The 20,925-nt window shown below is 38.8% G+C and overlaps 1 protein-coding gene across 2 annotated transcripts in view; it reads left to right on the forward strand.

Moving 5' to 3' along the window:
* The window catches only part of SLC9A2 (solute carrier family 9 member A2), a 95,239-nt gene extending 75,936 nt beyond the window's left edge, over positions 1–19,303 (forward strand). For both annotated transcript variants that reach the window (XM_032255566.1, XM_032255565.1), the window contains 6 exons: positions 126–196; positions 6,067–6,228; positions 10,573–10,669; positions 12,685–12,816; positions 14,098–14,188; positions 16,108–19,303. In XM_032255566.1, coding sequence (XP_032111457.1) covers positions 126–196; positions 6,067–6,228; positions 10,573–10,669; positions 12,685–12,816; positions 14,098–14,188; positions 16,108–16,478 — 924 coding nt within the window. In that variant the 3' untranslated portion in view covers positions 16,479–19,303. The remainder of the gene's footprint in view (positions 1–125; positions 197–6,066; positions 6,229–10,572; positions 10,670–12,684; positions 12,817–14,097; positions 14,189–16,107) is intronic.
* The last annotated feature ends 1,622 nt before the right edge of the window (positions 19,304–20,925 follow it).

Raw genomic sequence — 20,925 nt, forward strand, 5'->3', positions numbered from 1 at the left:
AATAAATAAACAAATAAAAAGCAAAAGCTATGAGAGTCTTTGGAGTTTAGGAATGATATAAGTAGAGTGAAAATTATTGATTTCGGGTAAAGACTAATCAATTTGCCTGCTTTTTTCTGTTTTAGTTGTTTGATCATGTGAAGACTGGAATTGAAGATGTTTGTGGACATTGGGGTCATAACTTTTGGAGAGACAAGTAAGAAGGTCTTATTCCATTGGGTTATGAAGTGGCCCAGGGTCACTCTGAAAGCAGGACATATTGATTTGTATTATTTTTCAATTGCGAATCTCTCCTGTATTATACTATAGTATGTCCTTTAAGATAAAGTTCAGCTATAACAAAGATGTGGAATAATAGTAGCTTAAACAAGGTAAAAGCTTATTTCCCTCTTCTGTAAATACCCAGAGGTTAACAATTTAGGTTTAATAGATGAGCTTTACTCCAAGACTCCCCAGGGTCCCAGGACCTTCTGTCTAGCTGGTCCACTAACAGTAGCCTTCATTTCCAAGACTGCCTCTTGAACCACAATGGCTGCATCAATATTAGCCATTTGAGGCAGCAAGGAGGATGAAAGATGATGAAGAGACAAAGTATATGTGCTATTAATAGCTGCCTTCTAACCAAAACCATCAGAAGCTGTCATATGATTCTTCGAATCATTGGCTAGGACTCAGTCATGTGGCCATTCCTCTCTGCAAAGCAGGGTGAGGAATGTGGCCTATTTGGCTGAAAACTAGGGCTTCCATTACTATCCATTTTGCCACATATGGTGGGGGGCTTTGTCAAATATAGAGATTCAGACCATCTAAGGATATAAACAGACAAGCAGAAATAACATATATGTATATATATGTTATATATACATATATATTTTTAAAGGCTAAAATTATCTGAAAGATTACATACATTTATATAAATTCACACACACACACACACACACACACGCGCGAGTTTACCATTCTGTAAAAGGCTCTGTGTTGGATAAATACAATTCAATACCAGTCTTCAAGAATCTTAAAGTTGAAGTGGAAAAGGTAGACTAGACAGGCAGAATTAGATGAATGTTTTAATATAAACTGAGAAACCGCGTTATAGGTCAAGAAGTTTGAATCAATTCTGACAGCAGAGTTAGGAGTATTGGGGTACAGGAGCCAGCCCTCACTTGCTAGCGGGAGCTCATCACATGTCTCTCTTCCTGACTACACATTTGGCACTATCCAGAGTGGCTGCCTGAATCAGGGCTTATATCATGGAACTGACGAATGCTACAAATCAAGGCCCCCCATTTTTTTTCATAGAACAATTAGTTAAACATTTATCAGCATACCACTGGCTAGGTGAGACTTTCAGAGGCAGCATTTAAGCTAATCTCTGAAAACAGAAGAATGCATTTTAATCTATATTTGCTAGATTCCTCTTGTTTTACTTTTCCTAACTTGCTAACAGATTTTTTCCCCCTCCACTGCTGAGTTACATGAAATTGACAAACCTACCAATGTCTGCAATTTAACACAAGGGAATTTTTGAGTGTTTCCTGTTTGCTCATATATGCTGGCATAATTTTGGGCTACATAAGATGTATAAGCCATGGACTCAGGTCTGTCAAATTTTGTAATATTATAGGCACAACAAAACAGTCACACAGCAAGCAGACTCCTGTGTGTGTGTATATACGTGTGTGTGACAGAGACAAGTAATATGAAAATTGACAAAGACTTTCAGTGCTGGCACAACCTTTACAAGTTTTACAACACTGTTTACTAATGTAGACAAGCCCCTGTGACTCAGCCTTACTGTATAATGAAAGGAAAAATATTTTATTTGTATGGAGAGCATGTCCAATTAGCCACATGGGAACACAAGGTAATAAAATTAAGCAAACTAAATTCTCCATTGTAAAACTATGTTTTAAATGGCCATTTCTCATGGGAAGTATTCCCTTTTCAGGAGGTAGGTTGTATATCAGAGGTCATAGACATCTGCCCTATGACTCTACCCTGGGACCTTCCTAGCATGGAGGCGTCCCCATCTGTGCCAAGCCAGTGGAACAGTCCTTTTGGCCTCTGTTCACTATTTTCATAGCCATGCCTATCTTCTGCCTACCTTGTTCCTTTTGACCCAACCACTTTCCTTCCTTTCTATGGCACCTCTTGGTACTTTTCTGAAATGGCATATGAGAGGCATAACCCAGAACAGCTGGTTTCCTTTCAAAGTGAATGTTAGGTTCAAGATGTCTACTGCTCCTCTGCCTCCCACATGGGTGAATATAGATTGGCCTTGGCACAGTGATCAGGCCACTGGTCCTGGGGCACTGTCAGAAGAAGGAACAGGTGGATACTTTGGTCACTTGGGTTTGGTCTGAAACTCAGGAGAAGAAATGTCAGCGAAAGTCTGGCTATGTCTGTCTTTCAGGCAGAGACATTATCTCTGTGGTCCATGAGTCTGCCCTAGGCACATATCTAAAGGATGCCAGGCTAACTGGCTGTAAGTGCTAAAGATGGGAGAGCCAACCTTGCTCCATGCCTGAAAGGTAATGTTACATGGCTAGCACTTGCCACTGCAGTGAACACATTTCATTTAATAATTTTGTAAGCATTGATCTATTTCCATGCACAATTTTTTTCCAGGAAAATTGCAGAGTTTCCTGAATCATTGCAGGCACTGCATATCATAGGTGGAGCAGGGAAGTGGGTGCAGGGGGATGTCGGGCTGACACAGGACATTTTAAAAATCAGTTCTGCTCAGATCACATCCTTGGTGAGTGTTAATGTTACTAAAAATCAAGATCAGAAAGAAATGATTGTTTCAGGCATGTTAGGAGTCTCTCCCTTTTCTCTGGAATCCTTATGCTGTGGATTTCCAGTGGTTCTGCCAGAGAATTCTTGAGGCATTTGATCCTTTGAGAATAAAATGAAGGGTGATACAGTAGGGACTCTTCTCAGTCTTGACACAAGTAGTCTAATGATGGTGAAATAGAATGCCTATGTGTAGCTTAGCAGAGAAGTGAAAGGTGTGGAAATGAAGCAAAGGAAACGCATTATCCCTCCATGAAATAGAGGAGATGCCATTGTCTTTGGGGTTTGTTCTTTCTTTTACTTCTCTCTAGTGAAAAGCTAAGACAACAATAATAATAAAAGAAGTTTTAAAAGATGTGTTGCTGCCAGGAGTCCTGGCTCAATGGGCCTACCATGAAACTAAAATTAACAGTAGAAAAAAGTAGACCCAGTCATTAGTGTGCAGTGGCCAGCCAAAAACAAAGCACATTCAGGGATGGCTCTTCTATAATTATTCAGAGCCCTCTAGTCTGTACAACAAAGGACTAGCAACAAGAATGTGGGTTAACATCGATTCCTTTCATGGCACAGGTGTTCTATAAACCTCCTTGGGCTTGTGGTGATCACTGTAGTACACTTACTTCTTTCTCAACAAATATTTATTGCATGCTGCTTCACTTATATATTGGCATAATAATGTTGTGTAACAAACCATCCCCCAAACTCAGCTGCTTAGAACAAGTCATTATTATTAAAGTGCATGAGTCAAGAGGCTGATTAGGGTTGGGCTTGGCCAGTTGTGGCTGGGCTTGCTCATGCTCTCCAGTGAGTTGGCTGGCTGCCAGTTGATTCTGGCTGGACCTATCTGGTGTGATTGGGGTGAGGTGACTCTGCTCCCTTTGACAGTCACCGTTGTCCTGGGACTAAGGAGCCACTCTGCATATCCTTCTAATAGTGATTGTTGAAGCACAAGATGTAAGCCTTCATGTGCCAGCCCAGGTTAAGCCACTGTTTCCATCGTTGTGTTTGCTAATAGCCCAGGGAACATTATGGAGCATGCTGGCAGGAAACAGGGCAAAGCAAGTCATCTAGGCCATGGTGGAAGGCCATTGCCAAGTAATATGGCAGAAGGTGTGGACAGAGGGAGAAGTTGGGCCAAATGATTCATTCTATTACACGTGCTTACACTGTGGCAAGCACTGGTGACACAGAAAAAAAAAATGTCTGCCCATGTAGATAATATATTCTTGTGCTAGGAGACAGAAAGGAAGACAAGTAAATTGCATGTCATGCTAGAAAGATATAACTACTATGGAGAAAAATACATCTGGATAGCAAGATGGAGACTGCTGGAGGAGGAAGGCTGTGTGCAGTTCTGACAGGATGGATAGGAAGGGCACTTTTGAGAAAATGATTGTCAAGGAAAGACTTAAAGGGAGTGTAAAAGTGAGCCGTGCAGATATCTGGGGGAGGAACATTCCTAGCAGAAGCAATAGTAAGTATAAAGACTCAGAGATGGGAGCACTGCTGGTAAGTCTCTAAGACAGGAAGGACCCCAGTGTGGCTGCAGCCAAGGCGGAGGAGCACAGTGCCAAGAGGGGCAGACCCAGATTGTGTAGGAAGTCCCAGGCCATTGTACTTGTACCCAGGGAAGATACAGAACAGTTACATTGTTAGACTTATATTTTAACAGGAGCACTTGGGCTTCTGTGTTGAGAATACTGTAAGAATGCAATGGTGGAAGCAGGAACACCAATTCACTACAAGAATCCAGTGAGAGAGAACGATGTCTTGGACCAGAATAATAGCATTAGATGAGGTGGGAGATGGCTGGATTTTGTATATACTTTGATGGTGGACCAACAGAAATTGCTGATGGAGGAAGGATTTGGAGTACTAGTCTGCTAGGGATGCCATAACCAAAGTGCCACAGATTGAGTGGCTCAACAGAAATGGATTGTCTCATAATTCTGGGGACTAGAAGTGAGATAGCAAGGTGTCAGCAGGGCTTATTTCCTCTGAGGGCCACGAGGGAAGGTGCTGTTCTACACCCTTCTCCTTGGCTTGTAGATGGCTGTTTTCTCCCTGCCTCTTCATATCATCTTCCCTCTCTCTGTATGTGTTGGAATCCAAATAGCCTCTTTTTCTAAATACACCAGTCATTTTGGATTTGGGCCTACTCTGATGACCTCATCTTAACTTAGTCACCTCTATAAACACTAGATCTTCAAATGTGGTCAGAGTCTGAGCTGCTGGGGATTAGACTTTAACATATGAATTTTTGTTCATATGTTAAAGGTTGGACACAATTCAGTCCATAACATAGAACATGAGAAAAGCAGAAGAATCAGGGACGACCCCAGGATTTTTAACCTGGTGGGTCATGATTTGCTGAGATGGGAGGGAGGACTCCAGGAGAATACCAGTTCATTTGAATATGTTAAATTTAAGATGCCCCATAGATATCCAACTGGAGATGTTAAGTAGCCAAAATCTCCTATCTGGCATTTGGCCGAGCGGTTGGAGCTGGAGATGCAAATGTGGGGGTCACTGGCATAAATATGCTATAAAGAGCTGGGAGACTGGGCAAGATGGTGATGGGAGTGAGTGGCATATGAAAGAGGACCAAGAACTGAGGCCCAGAGCACTCCTACATTAAGAGGTCAGAAAGAAGAAAACCAAACAGAGAGAGGGTGAGACAGAGGTTGGGGGACTCCAGTGTGGTGACCTGGAAGTCAAATGAAGGCAATAGTTTAAGCAAGTGAGGGCAGGAAAGATGAGGACTCATAACTGCCCATTGCATTTATATCATGGGGTTCACTGACTACTTTGTTAAGAGTAGCTTGAGGCAATGTGAATGCTCAAGAGAGAATCAGAGGAGAGGAATTGGAGAAAGCAAATAGTGATAATGTGTCTGAGCAATTTTGCTAAAAGCAGTAGAGATATGGTAAAGAGAGAAACATATGTATTTTAATCTGTAATTAGTGAATACTAGATATATGTGTGTCAGGGTCAGATATACAAAAATGTATGTGCATATATATACATATGACAGTATGTGTCATATATACTATGTGTATGTGTATATATACATATGTATACATACTTATGTATACACATACATACATATATAAGTACACACATACTAAATCTGTAAAATCACCAGATTGACTAAATGCTGCTACTGTTTTCCTGGGAATGGTGGAAATGACTGTATTGGTAAAAACAACAACAATTTTCTTAGTCAATGCAGTATTAATTTATTGAAAGTTTGGCTTTCTTGATTTACAGGTTTAAGAAGTTTGATGATAAATATCTGCGGAAGCTTTTGATTCGGGAAAATCAGCCCAAGTCAAGCATCGTATCATTATATAAAAAGCTTGAAATAAAACATGCCATTGAGATGGCGGAGACTGGGATGATAAGTACTGTCCCTACATTTGCATCTCTAAAGTAAGTATTGTCTTGCAAATAAAAGTTAGTATTGGTAAATATGCATTTATAGTATTTTGAAACTAGTAATAATAATTTTAAAAACATTGGCCCAGGCCAGGCGTAGTGGCTCACTCCTGTCATCCCAGCATTTTGGGAGGCCGAGGTACCAGATCACTTGAGGCCAGGAGTTTGAGACAAGTCTAGTTAACATGGTGAAATGCTGTCTCTACTAAAAATACAAAAATTAGCTGGGCATGATAGTGTGTGCCTGTAATCTTAGCTACTTGGGAGGCTAAGGCGGGAGAATTGCTTGAACCTGGGAGGTGGATGTTGCAGTGAGCCGAGATTGTGCCACTGCACTCCAACCTGGGCAACAGAGTGAGACTCTGTCTCAAAAAAAAAAAAAAAAAAAAAAAAAAAAAAAAAAAAATTGACCTGTGCCCTAGAGATGCCTTAAGACCTCACAGCAGAATGAGATCCTGGTTAAAATGTGAAAGCTTAGAAATGTGTATGTTACATTATGTTATATTATGTTATGTTATGCTATGTTATGTTATGTTATGTTATGGTTTTGTGTTATGTTATTTTAGATGCTTGAGAGAAGCAAGCTTAAATTATCTAGGGAGGAAAACAAGATTAAAAAGAGCCTTAAACTGCTTCTATGTATTTCCCTAAACAATGTCTAACAACTGATAAAAAACAACCAAACGTATGCGTAGGCAAGAAAATGTGATTTAAAACATTAAGAAAAGGGGAAATAAAATAGTTTTAACAGGCCTAAAGGGGATTTAGATAATTGAATTATCAGACAGAAACTTTTAAAATGTAAAATATGTGTGTGTGTGTGTGTTTAAGGAAAGGAAAATACATTAACAGTTTTGGCAATGTCATGGAGATTATTAAGTGGAAATTCTTGAGCTACAAATAAAGTAACTGACTTTACGATCTTATTTGTTGGGTGTAACAGCAGATTAGACAGAGTTAATGAGAGAATTGATTAATTAGAAGATAGATAAGAAGGAAATAACCAAAATAAAGCAAAAGGGAAAAATACAGAAAGCTACATACTGAGTGTAAAACAGATAAAGACAGTATTAATAGAAGAAAAGAAATACTCAATATTGAACAATTTTAAATTCTCCTCAAATTGATATTTGGATTCAATGACATGTTAGTCAAAGTTCCAGGGTGTGTGTGTGTGCACGTTTAGACAAGTTGGTCCTAAAGTTTTAATGGAAATGCAAAAGGCCAAGACAGTTTTGAAGAAGTACAGACTTGAAAGGTTTACATTATTAGATAACAGGACTTCACATAAAGCTACAAGATAGACACAATATAATATTGGAAAAAAGACATATAAGCAAGCCAGTGTAAAAAAAATAGTTCAGAACAGATCCACCAATATATGGACACTTGATTAATGACACAGTTTACAGAATAAGCAATGGCAGAGAAAAGGTGCCTCGAATAAACAGTTCTGATCAGTTAGGTATTCATATGGAGACAAAATGAAATTAACCACTGCCTCACACTCTATCAAGCCAAGTTATATTGTAGATCTGAATGGGAGAAGTGAAACAATAAAGCTTTTGAAGATTCTATAGGCACATACCTTAATGTTGTGATAGGAAAAGGTGTTTTTAAACAAGCTCCAAAAAGCACTAGCTATAAAGGAAAAGATTAATATACTGAACTGTATTAAAATCATGAGACTTCGTTTATCTCAACACATCATTAGAGGGGTGAAAAGGCAAACCACAGACTGGGAGGAAGATACCTGGCTCACCCAAGTGACAAAGGGCTAGGGGAAAATAGACGATCGTATAGAACAATGGACAAGGAATTTGTTCAGACACTTTATAAAACAGGATATCCAAATGGCTAATAATTATATGTGTTCTGAAAACATACATGTGAATATTCATAGAAGCATTGTTTGCAATATCCAAAAGTTGGAATTTATCTAAATATGCATCAACAACAAAATAGATGACCTGTGGTATACTTACATGATGGAATATTATACATCAGTGAAATTGAATGAATTATAGCTACATGCAATAAAATAGATGAATCTTCAACATAATGCTAAGGAACAGAAGCTAAATGCCAAAGACTATGTATTATACTATTTCATGTATATAAGTTTCAAGTTCAGGCACAGTGAATCTATGAAGTCAGAATAGGTATTGCTGTTGGCAAAGAGGGAGAGAATCAGAGATTGGTAGGAGGGAACATGGGATTCCAGTGAATGTTCTGTTTCTTAACTTGAGCAGTGGTTGCCTGAGTATGTTCACTTCTCTGAACATATAAGATTCATGTACTTTATATTATATTTTACAAAAATGGTTTAAGTTTAAACAGGGATGTAGTGGTACACTTGTCACTAGATGTATGCAAACACATTTTGGTAAGAATTTGGTAGGCACATGATACAAGAAAATGAGATATCAAAAAGACAGATTGTACTTAATGACCTCTTATATTCCTTCCAACTCTGAAAATCTGTGAATTAACTTTGACGATAAAAAGTAAACCTGACTAGAAAGTAGAACAGCTATCTAAACAAAGACACCTCTCCCTGAGAAAATGCCTCTAATAAACTATCTGAGTGATTGAGAGGAGGTAAAAATGAATCATTTAAATCTAGAGAAGTCTGTCCTGCAGAAGCATTAATTCTCTGTATTTGCTCCTCTCTGTGAATCCATTACCCATTGTGCACTAGGTTTTTGTACACCAGAAATTGCTATTATGATTGGTTCACAGCAGTGGTAAATTTGCATTGAAAAATATAAGAAAACTGTGTTCTTTAATTTCTGTGTCCTCAGTGCTTCTTCTGTAAGACCTGCATTTATGCATTTTAACTTTCCAGCTTTATTTTCTAAATTTTTCTTTTCTATTTATTTTCTTATACTACATATTTTTGTAGCCTGCCTCAAACCCTTTTTGGAAGGAGTTAGAATGAAAATATATAAATGCAGTCCAAACTGTCTACTGTAAAAGTAATTACATTCCATAAAATAACCTCAAAAACTGATTTGCAAATGCGGAACCTTTTTTGTTTTCTTTTGAGATGGAATCTTGCTCTGTCACCCAGGTTAGAGTGCAATGGTGCAATCTCAGCTCACTGCAACCTCTGCCTTCCAGGTTCAAGCGATTTTCCTGCCTCAGCCTCCTGAGTAGTTGGGATTACAGGCACCCACCACCAAACCCAGTTAATTTTTGTATTTTTAATAAAGATGGGGTTTGTCAAGTTGTTCAGGCTAGTCTCGAACTCCCGACCTCAGGTGATCTGCCCACCTCAGCCTCTCAAAGTGCTGGGATTACAGGCATGAGCCACTGCTCCCAGCTGCAAATACCGAACCACTTTTCTAGAGAGACAGACAAGGTTAGATTTCTTTGAGCCTCTGTTCACAAAATTTTCATCAGCCAATCAACATGTAGCCTTTTTTAATGCATGTTTACGTTTACGGACACCTTATTTAATATATGTTGCTGATTCATTAATAATGAATTCATGGTCAGGTGCACTATAAACTCACTATGATCAAGCTTACTTAATGCATTTTCTCCATAAGGCACATCACAGGCTTCTTGTGCTTGGGAACTCTAGACATCACTTCAGCAATGCCTGGGGGCCATTTAAAGCAGAAGAATCACCAATAAATAGCATAAAAATATAAAAAATCATGTCACTAAATAGACTGTGAGAAGGACATTATTTATAGTATGAGAGTGGAAACAAGAAAGCAGATTTCTCCTTGTTCAACATGTTCAGAGAAAGTGTGTCAAGTGACTCCAATTTTTTGCCACTCTGCATGTCTGTGAATAACTGCAAAAATACTGAAATGCTGATACTGGGTTTATAAATCAATGTTAGCAAGTAGGTGAGTTCATGATTATGGAACCCAGAAATGAGATTGACTGTATATACATACATGTTATAAATGGTGTGTTTGCAAATATTTATAATGAGGTTTTTAAAATATGAAAACTTAATGGTAAATTGAAGTCAATTAGGTTTCTGCTGGAGAAAATGATTCTATTACTTTATTTATGGAGTGTTACAAATAATAAAGTGATGTAGCATTATAAGCCATTGCAGTTTTTCTTCTTTGAAAACATAGTGACATGATTAGACTCTGAAAACGTGTGGATTATTAAATTTGCCATAAATGATTTTGACACTGAGATAAGAGCTATAGAATTTGGAATTAAGTTATTGAATAAACCCTAAGTGTTATTTTTAAAAATGAAGATTCTTCTTAAATACTGATATTATATTTTTTATTTCTAAGGAAGAAAATAAATGATTTTAATATTTGTTGAAAGGTAAAATATTCTTTTTCTAAACTTTCACAGTGATTTCCGTGAAGAAAAAATAAGGAAGGTCACGCCTGGTGAAATTGATGAAATTCGAGAACTCTTATCAAGAAATCTCTATCAAATCCGTCAGCGAGTGAGAATAATTTATGTAGCAAAATATTTACTTGCCTTTGGCTAACGGGATGCCTTCTGGTTTTGTGCTGTAATTGGAGGCTGCGCCATGACACTGGGCTCAGCAGGTCCTATGCTGGGCATCTTCTCTGCCTCTCCTCTCAACTCCTCTTCAGGGTCCTACTATCCTCCTGAAAACCATGGCTGAAGCCTTGGGGTCCCCTGGGAGTTCTGCTGCTATGGGCTTAGATATAAAGAAATACACATGTTGACTATTTTTAAAGAAATGAATTGATGGTTATTTGTTTTCAGGAAACAGTTTTATAGCTTAGACTTTTAAAATGGAGCTCACCCTCCTTGTTATTTATAAAGTGCTATAGTTTCTTCTCTTGTGAGTCACTTCCACCTCATTTCCACTGTTAGCACCTTTATTTTAATAATTTGCTAATAACACTGCTAAGGAGTAGAGAGTGTCCTCAACTGCAGTGTGTTGCAAGCATTAACTCATTTAGTCCTCTAATGAGTGGTAGGTGTTACTGTTGTCTCCATTTCACAGATGAAGAAACTGAGGCACAGGGAGGTGAAGTGGCACATGGGCCACACAGCTTGTCAAGAGTCCTCCTTGCTCATGTGGGGACTGTTTCAGCAGCTCCTTACCTGGTCTGCCCATAAGGGCATCCCCATTCCATCCACACGACTCTTACCCGACCCTTTCCTACTGCACCTTTTAATTTGAAATGAAACAAAACAATAGTTGTGGCTTCCAAACGAAGCTATTTGTTGAAAATGTGGACTCTATTTCCAAGTTCCACTTTATCCAACCATATTTCCACATCTCCCTCACCCATCTGCTCCTGAAACACCCAGGCAGTGAGAGGTTGTTTTTGTTCTTTGGCCCAGGTGGCTTTCTCGCTGTCCCGGGGAGCATTTCACACCTTCCTGTCAGCTAATCCAAAGCCTCCAGTTTTTAAGATTCCCCCAACAGCCACCGTGTTATCCCCATCCCTGTGGTTAAATGGAATAGCACTTGGAGCTTATACTGTACCATGTACTTGCAGCACTTATTTTCATGATTTTCTATAATTGTGTTAGCCTTAGATGCTCAATGAGATGGTAAACTCCTCAAGGCAGGAATGAAGACTTGTTCTGTGTTACGTTTGTATCTCTTAACATTACCTAATATATTTCTGAACACAGGGATATTCCCAAGAAGTACATGTTTATTCTATCAGAAATGAATTTAACTATTATTTATGATTTATTTTAGGAAACACATTTCTATATAGCTTGTAAAACTAAAAATGGATGCTGTGTTCAGCCCTAGTTTAGAAATTTTACTTTTCAAATACTGGGATGTGATCATTGTGGGGAGTGTCGCCAGCTCTCTTGACGTGACAACCCAGTTGAAAAAAGGGAACATTCTGAAGTTAATCAGAAGGGGATGGCACCACCAAGTGGCTCAAAGTGGTTTGTTTTTAAATGTCAATAATTCCTATTCAAAGGAGATTGTAGGATGGTGACTTGTATTTTATTTCCAGCTATTAATAATGGCTAAATACCTACAAGAAACTTCAAGGTAGACATGGCATTTGATGAATTCAATCATTTTTCTCATTTATGAAAATCACACTTTTCAATGAAAAACAAACCTTCTTAGCTGACTTTTATTAAAGGATGAATTACGTGGCACATATGTGTAACACCAACTCAGAAGGCTGAGGTGGGAGAATTGCTTGAGCCCAGGAGTTGGAGGCTGCAGGGAGTTATGAGCGCCACTGCATTGCAGCCTGGGTGACAGAGCGAGACCCCAACTCTAACAAAAGAAAAAGAAAAAAACACAAAAAGAAAAGAAAATATAAATTCTTTGAAGATCTGAAGAGTGTTAACTTTTATACTCTGAATTTTTTGCTCTGCACAGAAGTTGTAAGTGCTTAGCTGAGGTGCAGATTCAAAGAAATGTGGTAAAGTCTTGGAATTTCTGGGGAAATGATCAGTTTTTTTGTTTTTTTTAACGTCCTTTATGTGTTTTCATTTCAGACTTTATCCTACAACAGACACAGTCTGACAGCCGACACAAGCGAGAGACAAGCCAAGGAGATTCTGATTCGCCGGAGGCACAGTTTGCGAGAAAGCATTAGGAAGGACAGCAGCTTGAATCGAGAACACAGGGTAACTGAGCGTGTGCCTCTGGGAGACTTCCAGGGGTGCAGCCAACAGCCCTTCCATTGATCAGCTGATGGAATCATCAGCTCTGCCAATCAAGTGGCTGTTGACAGTTCTCTGAGAAGCTGGGGGAAGGCCAGGGTGGCTAGGGGGAGTAGACTGTTCACAGGCAGTGTGCCCAGCATTGCGGTTGGTTCAGGGAATTGTCAATAGATAAGGAAAGCCACTTAAAAGTAATATTGTGGGTTGGGAGTGGTGGCCCACGCCTGTAATCCCAGTACTACTTTGGGAGGCCAAGGTAGGTGGATTGCCCCGAGCTCAGGAGTTTGAGACCTGCCTGGGCAACATGATGAAACCCCGTCTCTACTAAAATACAAAAAATTAGCTGGGTGTGGCTGCGTGCGCCTGTAATCCCAGCTACTTAGGAGGCTAAGACAGGAGAATTGCTTGAACCCAAGAGGTGGAGGTTGCGGTGAGCCAAGATCATGCCATTGCACTCCAGCCTGGGCAACAGAGTGAGAATTTGTCAAGAAAGAGAGAGAGAGAGAGAGAGAGAGAGAGAGAGAGAGAGAGAAAAAAAGAGAGAAAGAAAAAAGGAGAAGAAGGAAGGAAGGAAGGAAGGAAGGAAGGAGGGAAGGAAGGAAAGAAAGAAGTACTATTAATAATATTGTGGTATATTGGTTTCACATAGCAGAAATGGCAGCTTATTTAAAATAATATTCTATATTGGGTTGTCAGAGGTCAAAATGGTTATATGTGAAAAAGGAGTGATTTTATGTATAAAATGCAGCAGTGTTAATTAAAGGTTAATTTAAAACACTAGGGACTTTGGCATTTGAAATGCCAGTAAATTAGCTGTAGTAATACTTTTTGTTCTATTAATATCATTTTTAAGATTTATTAAAGTCAAAAAACCTTAAATATATATATTTGCAAACATACATATCTTCCTTTCCATACATGAAGGTTCTAAGTCTTTCTGGTAGTACTTTTATACATAGATATTTTATTCAATAGCTTTTATTTAAGAAGACCTTGTGGTTTTCATATTTGTTTTCAATTTATTTCCCACTTACTTCTATTTCCCTTTGTAGGGATCTCCATTCTATTTTAGAAAAGATTTAATTATTTCAAGTTATAATAGTTACAGCCCCTCACAAAGTAATTTTAGAATTAACAACTAAAATTCTGATTTTTAACATGAAATTTTGCCATATAATTTTTAATCTTTAATATACAATAAATGCCATTTGTATAGTTTAAATAAGATTTTCTCTTCCTTTTAAGGCTTCCACTTCAACCTCCCGATATTTATCCTTACCTAAAAATACAAAGCTTCCAGAAAAGCTACAAAAGAAGAAGACTATTTCTAATGCAGGTAATGAATATACTTGGAACAAAAAAAACTTTAAATTTATTTGCTAATGTTTATAAACTAGAAAAATGTTCCTGTTATTTTTCTTCATTAAGAATGAGTTCAAGAGTTTGCAAATCTTAAATAACTAGGTGAACTTTGATTCACATTGCAACCTTTTGGAATGGCATTCTGTGCAGATTCTAAATAATCCAGTCAGTTATTTTCCAGCAAATATTGTCACCATGGGTTCATGAGCAGGTAAGCAGAAAGCTGTGAGTCTGCAAATGTGTAAGAAATTAAATTTTTACAATAATTCTAATGTATTTTCATGACAGCAGCCATATATTTACTTCTGGCTATAACTATAAAGCTTTGTTGTAAAGTCTAATGTCCTTTTATGTGATGGTATCTTTATGCAGACACCCAAGCCATTGTCTGTGAACGCCAGAAGAACTATATTAGGATTTCATGTTATTAAAATGCGCTACGTCAGGGCCGGGTGTGGTGGTGCACGCCTGTAATCCCAGCACTTTGGAAGGCCGAGGCGGGTGGATCACGAGGTCAGGAGATGGAGACCATCTTGGCTAACACGGTGAAACCCCGTCTTTACTAAAAATACAAAAAACTAGCTGGGCATGGTGGAGCACACCTGTAATCCCAGGCACTCGGGAGGCTGAGTCAGTTTTGCCTCCTTGAAACTGGGAGGTACAGGTTACAGTGAGCCGAGATTGCACCACTGCACTCCAGCTTGGGTGACAGAGCAAGACTGCATCTCAAAAACAAACAAAAAAAAAGAATGTGGGATGTCTAAGAAAATTAATGCAGAAATAGAAAGCCAAATAGCACATAGTTTCACTTACAAGTGGGAACTAAACATTAGATACAGAAGGACACAAAGGCAGGAACAGTAAACAGTGTAGGGGATTCAAAAACAGGGAGGTAGGGAGCCCGGCAAGGGGCAAGGGTTAAAAAATTACCTATTGGGTATTATGTTCACTGCTTGGGTGATGGGATCATTAGAAGCCCAAACCTCGGCACCATGCAAAATACTCATGTAACAAATCTGCACGTGTACCCCCAGAATCTAAAATAAAATTTTCTTTAAATGTGGGATGGAACAAACATTACTCCTCTTTACTTTTTTTTTTTTTTTTTTTTTTTGCTTGTTTATTTAATTAACTGAGAAACAGACATCTAAATGATGACTGATGGTAAAGGAGGGCAAAGTGAGAATAATATGGGGAAGACAAGGCAGCACTGAATATTTAGAACAGTGGCCCATGGTCCCACCAGCAAACAGGCTCTCAGTTCCCAAGAACCTCAACTCCCGGACAAGCATTTTGTTCACTGCCCTACCCACAGCACTCCTGCACCTGAATCTGGTTCCAATCCTGTCTCCTCCCTTTGTTTGCAAAGGGTTTTGGCCCTTTTGCAAAAATATACAGGAAATCAGCAAAGCCGTGTTTGAGGGTCCAGATCAAGGCAATAATACTCTCCATAGCAGGTGATTATCAGACTGCCTACTGTGTTCCAGACCCCAGGCTGAGCCCTCCTGGGATCATTTCTGTAGGGCAGATGGGTATGGCTACTGCTCCCAGTGGGGCTTAGCTGGAATCCCAGCTCCACCACCTACAAATACCTCTTGAATCTAGTTACCCCATCTGTAAAGTAGGTAACTTTGTGATGATGAAATGGGCTAATACATTTGAGAGGACTTAGGACAGTGCCTGGCACACAGTAAGCTCTTCAGTGTGGGCATGGATGCTCTCAGGGGTTATGTAAGATGCACAAGGCCACTCACCTAAAATTAGAATGAGCCCTCTGACCTCCCTTCTCCCCAGAGCCTTAGGACGTATCAGTTGCCTGATCCACTGAAGTTACTTGCCATGCCTTCTCTCTCAAATGCTTGCCTACCTTGTCCTTCTTTTGCTCCATGATAGATGGCAATAGCAGCGACTCAGATGCAGATGCCGGGACCACCGTGCTCAATTTGCAGCCCAGAGCCAGGCGCTTCTTGCCAGAACAGTTCTCCAAGAAATCCTCTCAGTCCTATAAAATGGAATGGAAGAATGAGGTAGATGTTGATTCTGGCCAAGAGAAGCCCAGCACCCCCCCAACACCCCACAGCAGAGAAAAGGGCACCCAGACGCCAGGCTTACTACGGCAGCCCCTTCTCTCTAAAGACCAGTCTGACCCAGGGAGGGAAGACAGTTTGACTGAAGGCATCCCGCCCAAGCCGCCACCACGGCTGGTCTGGAGGGCATCGGAACCTGGAAGCCGGAAAGCCCGATTTGGGAGTGAGAAGCCTTAATGGAAGCAGCCAAAGCAGACCTGAGTGTCTGACCCAGCACAGCTGTAGTTTGTCACTCTGAAACCTGACACAATCGTGGAATCCATGTAAAACTCTCTGTGCATCTAAATACTTCGGTGGGGGTGGACGACAGATTCATGCCACTGATAAATGAGGCAAATCCTTCTCCAAAGAAAAGGAAAATCAAATAAAAGTCCCGCAGAATGCCTTTTGTGACTTATGGGTAGCAATTGTATTCTTCGCAGGCCTGAAGAAAAAAAATGATGTGTGCCTTTATTGAACTTGAATGACAGAACTTGAAATTTTTAACATACCCTTGTTGATGAAGATTTTAATATATTACATATATGCTTCAAATTTTATTTATGAAAAAATATGTATATCTGCAATCAGTTGTTAAGTAAATGGCACTAAAAGTATCGAGAACAGCTTTCTTTCCCAGGGGTGAAGGATGGCACCCGGGAGTGACTCCTAAGCTCAGGGTGGGAGCTTTTCCCAATCCTGCCTCGATGGACCAGCTGGTAAGGGAAGAGCACAGCCAGGCACAGAGATGCCTTATGACTCAAACTGGGCAAACGATCGGAATGCCTGGGCAGAAGGAATGACCTGACTCCCAGAGCACAGATTGGAGGTCCCAGGACTCCTATGAACTATTGAGAGTCTACTGGTTTTTAACTTGTTCCTCTGTCTACCATGTGTTTGGAGGTGACATCTAAATTCCACTTCTTCTTGTTTAAATGGTGCAGAGAGAAAGGATGCCCCGGCATCCACCAGCTTATAGTGTTGACAGATTTGGGAACAGCTTTTGATGAAGTCCCACCCATGAGGGTCCATGTGGCAAGCAGAGACAGGGCAGCACCTGCTCACAACTTGCTGGTGGGTTTTATGTTGTGCAATACTAGGAGGAGGAGGCAGGTGATTCCTGTCGTGCTGATCTATGATCATCTGCTTTAGTAGAATTTTTCTGTAGAATGTTGTTTGAATTTTGAGCCTCCAGGTTAAAGGCTCCAAGCAGACAAGGAAGAAAGTTTATAGACAAAATATTCTCTAACCTTGAACAGTTGGTGAGATATCAAGTTTTGAATTTTATTCAGGAAGCACTTTGGTGAATGTGGGGGTCCTATTGCTTTGCACTAGTCTGTATTTGTTACCTCTTCTCATTCGATAATACAGTAACTCAAAATTTTCATACAAAATCAAATTCTACTCATTGGAGTACTTTTTAAAAGTATAGCAGAAAGAAAAAAAGTGGAACACAAGCATTAAAGATCAATATTTGAATCTGTCTCTTACCTGTAGATTTTATTGGCCTTTTTTCTAAATACTTCTTTAAAACTTGACTGGAACATGCCTCTGCATTTCTGAGTGTAGAATTTAAATGAAGTCACTCACACAGTCTTTCGATTTCCCACTGAAGATACCGCAAAGGATGCAAGTGCCTACAGTATTATCAGGAGGAGAACATGAACATGTTAAGACAAAAATCCTCAGCAGTGGTTCTCCACCCTTTCTCCATCTCCACCAGCATGGAGAAGTAAATCTACATCTTCTTCTAGTTCTGAAGTCTTAGAATACTGCTGGATTGTTGAGCATGAGACAGAGCAAAGGGTAGATATACAAGGTACAAGATCATAGGAGCACAATTTCTTGATCTGAGGAAAGTAGCATAGAATGCAATTTGAAAACTACAGGCTTAGGACTCTGTGCCAAAATCTCTATTTTAAATGAAAATATTTACATGAAAATACATTTATTCTTCTTAACATAAATTAAAACTGGCATAGAATTTTATGATAATAACATGATTCATTAAGAGATGTGAGGTAGTGTTTTGAGAATGCCAAAATTCAATTTTCAGAATAGCTACAGTTTATGAAATCTGAAAAGAAGCATGAAAATTGAAAGTGACCTTAAATAATAATTCTCCTAATTTTTCCTCATTTCCTATGTTGATAACTATTTTAAGAGTTCAACTTTCTGGAACTGAAGGAGAAAACATGAAAATGTTTATATCACTTCTTGTTAAGTAGGTAGACCAAATTCAGCCTTCAGTAATTCATCCATAAAGAATTTGGATGACCATGTATAAAGGAAAACTTAAATCTTAATTACCAGTTTAAATTTTTTCTCATTTGTTGAATGACAAAGGCAATAAAAATAAATTTGACTTCATATAGCTTTTTCTCTATACTTTCTTTTTGTAATTCTTAAATTCTAGTTACTAGTCATTATGAAGGAGAGTATTGATTAAATATTGTCACAATCTAAATTTCTGCAGTACAGAGAGCCCTAGCCCTTTGTAAAGACCTTTCTTCATCCAAACAACACTTGATCTAACCAAAGTTCCGATGTGACTGTAGATTTTTAATAGCTCTTTGATGTTGATTGTAACAAAATTTGATTTTAACTACCTGTAAGTAAAGTCAGGGATAATTACTTTATATGTAATGCTAAGGGGAGACTGTTGAGAACAGTTATGTCAATGAGCAAACTAGAAATTGGCTTCAAAGTCTGATACTTTTAAAAGCACGTGTTTTGTGTATATTCCAACGAAATGTCTGTGGAGAGATTTCTTTCAGCTTTTGCTCAGCTTTGTGCTAGGGTGTACTGTTTTACCAGTGGTGAGGTTGTTGATTTATAGAAAAAGTGTAGAGAAACACAGTACAAGTCTTGGCACGTTTTACATTTATTGTACTGCCCAAATCATGTTTATGTTAAAAGTCACGTTTCTTAATCAGTTATGAGGACTGCAATATTTTTGTCAAAGTGCACACTGTACTTTCTTCTTAAAAACGTGATTAAAGAGATCACTTTGTCCAGTTGAAGGAGCCATTGGTATTATCCACTGAGGCTTGAACACCACATGTTGATTCTCTCATCAATCTGAAAATGAACTCTTGTGGCTCAGAACACACTGGTGGTTTCACGTGTGTGGCTCGCTGCTACTTTTTATCCCACTTTTTAACCAGCCGTTTCTTCAATCCCCTTCTAAGGAAAGCAGAAGCCTTGTTTGGGTACCAGCTGTGTGGCATAACCATGGCTCCTTGTCCCTGACAGATGACACTTTTCTTTAGAATCCCCCCAGCATCATCCACTCTGGGTCCAGCTGACACCCTTAAACAGAGGTCAGCCACCCTGGGGGTGTGCATCTCAAACATGCAGACGGGGCTTTGCAGACCACCTCAGTGTCATGCTGGTGCATCATTTTTTTTGATTCTTTTTGTTTTCTTTTCTAATTTCCTGCACCTTTTCAGATAAAATAATATTTTACTACTTCTAAGTATAGCTAATAAATAATAGCTTCATTCTCTTAACCACATGGTCAGGAAATGAGTTTTTCTAGGTGTAGAGTTAACCTATCTACTGTGAATAGATTTTTATCAACTTTTCAATCTACACAGCATATGGATTATTTTGAATGGTTCAGAACCTACGTCAAGACTTTTCAGTATGTGCAGAGGTTGTCTGGGAATCTGTTGTTCTCCTACTGAAGGGTACAGAAATGTCACTCCACAAGCTGCCCAGCAGACAGAATGCCAGACACAGAGGCTGTGGTTCTTCTGATTTCCGAAACAAAACATCTTGAATTAAAAATTCAAACCATTTTCTCCTTTCTTATTTTATTGGCTTCTGTTGAGTCATAAGTATGACTGGAGATTAAATTTCTAATTTAGATGAAGCTCTTTGTATCCAGTTAGGATAACCCTGCTTACCAAACAAATGTTGTGTATGTACATAGATGAAGGAAACTTTCCCTGTTTCTATGAAAAATCTTGCCAAAGTTTAAATATTAAATCACATGTCAACCTTTAATCGCTAATGGAGAAAACGATACATACATGAAAACAGAACAGTCCCAGCTTTTATATTTATGTATGAAACCACTCTCGTTTGTGTTCAATGGGATTGTGATGGCTAGAATTCTTGAAAGGTAAGAACTTCAAAGTATTAAAAATATCAATTCTATTAATTCTAAATCCACATATCTCAAACTAGGCTACCTCTATTACAGCGTAACCGAAACTGATTAGAGGAATAAACATTTTAATTGGTTCATTAAGTTTTATATCTAAAAAGTCTCTAAAAAGGGCTCAAAGATGGTGTATGCTTTGAAATACAAAATACTTCCTTTCCACACCTAAAGAAAAATAGTTAATTCCAATTATTGCCTTACCAAATAATTTTTAAAGATTATACAAAGATGTGTATTTACATACCAAATTTTAGGTTTCCATGAATACATAGTTTGGTATCTGATTAATAAACAATAGATTTGCTACCATAATTATGTCTGACTATTGGACCTCTATAAGTCCTGACCTTTAGCTGAAAAGTTATTTTGAATGGCAGTTCCAGCTCAGCATGCTTTCAGTGTCATTCATGCCAAAGAGATGCAAAGTGAAGGTACTTTGAAGGTGACCCAAAGAAAATGCTCATCCTCGTCAGT

This window comes from Sapajus apella, unplaced genomic scaffold (assembly GCF_009761245.1).
Source record: "Sapajus apella isolate SASKATOON/1434 unplaced genomic scaffold, GSC_monkey_1.0 scaffold89, whole genome shotgun sequence".
NCBI lineage: Eukaryota > Metazoa > Chordata > Mammalia > Primates > Cebidae > Sapajus > Sapajus apella.